General features: G+C 42.0%; 1 protein-coding gene across 1 annotated transcript; it reads left to right on the plus strand.

The window, feature by feature from the left end:
* The first annotated feature begins 3,531 nt into the window (after positions 1–3,531).
* On the plus strand, positions 3,532–5,176 carry LOC122213734 (zinc finger protein 556-like). Its single transcript, XM_042927930.1, has 2 exons — positions 3,532–3,640; positions 4,069–5,176. The coding sequence occupies exon 2, from the start codon at positions 4,079–4,081 to the stop codon at positions 4,988–4,990; it is 912 nt and encodes a 303-aa protein (XP_042783864.1). The 5' UTR covers positions 3,532–3,640; positions 4,069–4,078; the 3' UTR covers positions 4,991–5,176.
* Positions 5,177–5,430: the final 254 nt, after the last annotated feature.

Consider the following 5,430-nt stretch of genomic DNA (forward strand, 5'->3'; position numbering starts at 1 on the left):
CCCCCCACCCCCCCACTATGCTCTTTATTGGGCTATGCGTCTTACCATTGGTTCCTCTGCAGTATGAGTTTTTTTTTTCATGTGTTTCTGTTGAACAGTATAAAATCATTTTCTATAATTCTTAAGATGATGTCAGGTAAGTTGTGTTAATTGATTACCATGTTTCATTGCAAAGTATAACATACATGCAGAAACGTACATAAGACATATTGGACAGTCTATAGCAATAATAAAAAATAAACAACTGTGAAGTAAAATCCAGCCCTAGAGCTAAAACAGTGCTTGACATCAGGCACCCCACTGGAAACGATTCCCAGTGACCCTCCTCACTCTCTAGATGTAACCAATATCTTGAATGGTGTGAAGGCAGTGTCCATTTTTTTAGCACCTGTGTATGCAGCATTAAATAAAGATACTCTAATTTTGCATGTCCCACGTTGCATGTAAATGGAATCGCAGTGTAGATTTTAGGTAAGATTTTAGGTAAGATTCCTTTTGTTTAAAGTTATTTTACAGTCTTCTGTGTGGTAATAATAGTTAATTAACCTTTAATTGCTCTCTTGTATTTACTTGCAAGGATACGCCACCATTATTTATTAACTCTGTTACTAGTGGCTACTTGGGTGTTTTCAAATTTTTGCCATTCTGACCGGTGCTCCTGAAGACATTATTAATGCATGTGTCCACTCGGATGTCTTATTGTTCCCATGTTGGTATTGCCTGTTAGGAACTTCTCATCCTCTCCCTAAGACCTTAGTCTACATATGGCCTTCTACACTCAGTTCATGGAAACTCCATCTTTCCAGGGTTTTGGTTGTTTTTTTTTTTTTTTTAGATTTTTTACATGTTTTATTTGTATTCTTGAGAGAGCACAAGTGGGGGAGGGGCAGAGAGAGGGGGACAGAAGATCTGAAGCAGGCTCCATGTGGAAAAAGTGAGCCCAATGTGGGCTTGAACTTAGGAACCATGAGATTATGACCTGAGCTGAAGGGAGACGCTTAACTGACTGAGCCACCCAGCCGCCCCCATTATTTCAGTTTTTATTGTGAGACATAATCAGCGTCATCAACTCCTCTCATTCTGTCTTGCCCCAACTTCAGTCCATCAGGAATCTGTAGCCCTTCCCAATATTTCCCCTGTACATTCTACTGTCACCACCCCGGCCGACCCACCTTCCTCTCACCCGGTTATGGCTTTATTTTCTTCACAGGTGTTCTGGTCTCTACATCCATTCCCCATAGTCTAGTCTCAACACAAGTGATGGATCATTAAAGCTAGAGAGGAGACCACCCCTCTGTGCAAAAGCCTGAAGTAGCTCCACGTTTCTCACAGAATCGAATCTGACTAGTTCCCCACAAGATGATGGGCCCAACCTCCCAGCACTCCCCACCATTCTTGACTTACTTCCCATCTCACTTTGCTCCAGTCTCTGGCTATGTGTCTTTGTCCCATTCAGGCTGCTATAACAAAACACCAAAGAGTGGCTTAGAAATGACAGAAATGTATTTCTCTCAGGTATGGAGGCTGGGAAGTCCAAGATCAAGGCACCAGCAATCTTGGGTGGAAAGAGCTATTTTGGTATCTTAGAACCTCAGTGTGCACATGCGTGTGTGTGTACTCAAAATTAATGCATACCGGCACCAAGGTTTATGAATGTGGGTATTATGGAAAGGTCTAAGTTCTCATGCCTTCTTCCCTCCTTCTGAGTTCTCTTGTCTTCCTCTTTCCTCCTCTTTCTCAATACCTCTTCTGTCTCAAGGGCACACAAAGGAAGAAAGAGTAGCAACTGATTCTGTGATAAATGATATACATAAAATACACATATAAGTTAATATTAGCATTTCTCCAGGAAAAAATGTCTTCATGCTCCTAGTTGGACATATCTACTTTGAATTGTCTAGAGTACATCCAGACACAGGATCGGCTGGCCCACGTTGCAAGTTGGGTTTCCACCTTGGGCCTCTCGTTGGTGAGGGGAAATGAAGGAAAAACTTCAGTGCGTTTTTGTTTATTAGAATCCCGTTTCAATTTGAACTTGGGGTCTACGCAGTGGTGACCAATGCGGTGGGCAATAAGGAGACAGATGAAATAGTTTTTGTCACAAGGAATTGGTGGTCATAAAATGGAAATATTTGTTTCATTTGTATAGCATTTCTCTACCTTTTCCAATGTGTTTTGGACTATTCTAGACTCTGTGAAAAGGCAGGGATCACACAGGAAGGGTCACAGTAAAAATGGAGAGAGGGACAAGTTCAATGTATTAGTGGTGTGTTAAGACCATGATACAGAAAGTGAGTGTGGATGTAGATTAGATGTGGGGAGACCATAGAATCTTGTTGGAACGTCCTGTGAATTTGAGTCCACTTCCCCTGTATTACCCATTCTCCTACACATCTGTGGTTTGTTTTAGGACTCAGTGGTCTTTGAGGATGTGGTTGTGGACTTCACCCAAGAGGAGTGGGCCCTGCTGAAACCTGCTCAGAAAAAGCTCTACAAAGATGTGATGCTAGAAACCTTCAGGAACCTGGTCACAGTAGGTAAGGGTGACATCAATCCTTCACTTAGTTATTTCGATAACAACTATTTCTCATTCATTAAGACCATTTCAAAATCTGGAATGTGGAAGGAAGACGCATTGGAAAATAAGACAGGCGTGATCACAGCCGTCACAGACCTAGAATCTAACGGTTTCTCAGTGACAGTAAAAATCTATATATTAACCTGTGTTTTTCTTCCTTTCTGGTTTAAAAGACAGCATTCTTCACTGTCCTCAGTATGTGTATATACCCATGGGTCACTTTGTGGGCATGGAGAAGCTTGTTGTTTGAAACCTTGTGTTTTTTTCTGTGCATATTAAATTGCCTACTGTTTTGACTTCTTGTGCCTCTTTGTTTTAATTTTATTTATTTATTTTAAGAGAGAGAGAGCATGCATGAGCAGGGAGGGGCAGTGAGAGAGGGATAGAGAGAGAGAGAGAGAATGAATATCCCAAGCAGGCTCCACACTAACAGTGTTCTCTGTCACTGACAATGTGGAGCCCAGTGTGGGGGTTGAACCCATGAAGTGTGAGAGCATGATCTGAGCTGAAATCAAGAATCAGATAATTGGCCAACTGAGCCACCCAGGAACCCCTTTTGTGTCTCTTAATAATTAAGTTTTGAGGGGCGCCTGGGTGGCTCAGTTGGTTAAGCGGCCGACTTCGGCTCAGGTCACGATCTCGCGGTCCGTGAGTTCGAGCCCCGCATCGGGCTCTGTGCTGACAGCTCGGAGCCTGGAGCCTGTTTCAGATTCTGTGTCTCCCTCTCTCTGACCCTCCCCCATTCGTGCTCTGTCTCTCTCTGTCTCAAAAATAAATAAACGTTAAAAAAAATTAAGTTTTGAAACACTGAACTCCTGAATGTATTTCTTTTCTCACAGTTGCCTTTTTCATAAGATTTATTCACTGTTTTGTTTTAGATGATGAGAATCAACTTAGAACCAATGGGTCCACTTCTCAGCAGGTTATTTCTGGAGAAAAATTATCCAATGAGCAGAAAATAGCAAGGTTCACAAAAAATGATTCCTGGACCTCCCTTTTTGGAGAAAATTGGGAAGACCAGTGCATTGAAGATAAGCACAACAACCAGGGGAGACATTTGAGGTGAGCTGCATTTAGGAGAAAATGCAATATCGCAGTAGAGAATCTTACTATTTCATGAAATTAAAAAAACAAAAACAAGAGACCCATAAACCTAGCTCCAGATTTGTTTATTCACAAATCATTCCCTCCCTTTTTTTCCTTCGTGTGACTCAGACATTAAGCGTTTGAAAGATAATTTGGTGGAAAAGAATGACCAGGGAACCCTACATATGAGAAATGCTGTTGTAGTAATGGGCTGTGCCTCAGCCCATTCTCAGAGCATTTAGTTTATTCCACCTTGAACTAATTCTGACAGGACAGAAAACCTATATTTAGACAGAAAAAATGGTAGAAATGTAATCCTCGAGCTCATTAACAAATATTAATAAATAATTAATACACAAACCATTAATAATGTGCCCCCTCCATTTTTTTTTTTTTTTTTTTAGCAGAAATCATATGGTGGAGAGACTCTGTGACAGTAGCAAAGGTAATACATGTGGAGAAACCATCAACCATATTCCAAGTCTTAAGCTGTACAAGAAAACGCCTACTGGAGTAAAACTGTATGAGTGCATTCAGTGTGGAAAAGTCTTCAGGCATCGTTCATCCCTTAAGAGGCACAAAAGAAGTCATACTGGACGCAAACTATATCAGTGTGAGGAATGTGGGAAAGCGTTCAGTTGTTCTTCCTACCTAAGGAATCATGTGAAAACTCACAGTGGAGAGAAACCCTATGCCTGTAAACTTTGTGGGAAAACATTTATTCGTTCCCACTCCCTCACTGGACATATAAGGAGTCACACTGGAGAGAAACCCTATGAATGTAAGGAATGTGGGAAAGCCTTCAGTTGCCCCAAATCCTTCCGCGTACATGTGATGATGCACAATGGTGGGAAGCCCTATGAATGTAAGCAGTGTGGGAAAGGCTTTAGCTGTCCCAAATCCTTTCGAGTACATATGATAATGCACACTGGAGAGAAACCCTATGAATGTAAGCAGTGTGGGAAAGCCTACTGTTGGCTCACATCCTTTCAGAGACATGTGAGAATTCACAATGGAGAGAAACCCTATAAATGTGAAAAATGTGGGAAAGCGTTTGGTTGGCCCTCATCCCTACACAAACATGTCCGAATGCACACTGGAGATAAACGTGTAAACATAAGCAACGTGGGAAGGCCTTCAGTTGGCCCTCATCCTTCCAAAAATGTAAGAACGCAGACTGAAGAGAAACGCTATGAGTGTGAAAAATGTGGGAAAGCATTTGGTTGGTCTTCATCCTTACACAAACATGACAGAAAGCACACTGGTGAGAAACCCATAAATGCAAGCAGTGTGGGAAAGCTTTCAGTCATCCTTCCAAAAATGTAAGAATGCAGACTAGAGAAAAACCCTTTAAGTGTGAAAAATGTGGGAAAGCCTTCAGTTGGTCCCAATCCTTCTAAAACCATAAGGATAAAGACTAGAGAGAAACCTCAGACGTGTGAAAAATGTGGGAAAGCTTTCAGTTGTCTCAAAGCGTTTTGTAGTCATGTGAGAACTCACAGTCAAAAGAAAGTTTCTAAATATAAGAAAACCTGGGGCGCCTGGGTGGCTCAGTCGGTTAAGCGTCCGACTTCAGCTCAGGTCACGATCTCGCGGTCCGTGAGTTCGAGCCCCGCGTCGGGCTCTGGGCTGATGGCTCGGAGCCTGGAGCCTGCTTCCGATTCTGTGTCTCCCTCTGTCTCTGCCCCTCCCCCGTTCATGCTCTGTCTCTGTCTCAAAAATAAATAAAACGTTAAAAAAATTTTAATAAAAAAAAAAGAAAACCT

The sequence above is a fragment of the Panthera leo genome, chromosome A2 (assembly GCF_018350215.1).
Source record: "Panthera leo isolate Ple1 chromosome A2, P.leo_Ple1_pat1.1, whole genome shotgun sequence".
Lineage (NCBI taxonomy): Eukaryota > Metazoa > Chordata > Mammalia > Carnivora > Felidae > Panthera > Panthera leo.

Excerpts from the sequence above, each read along its gene's own strand:
- LOC122213734 (XM_042927930.1), top strand. The coding sequence starts at position 4,079 with ATGGTGGAGAGACTCTGTGACAGTAGCAAAGGTAATACATGTGGAGAA.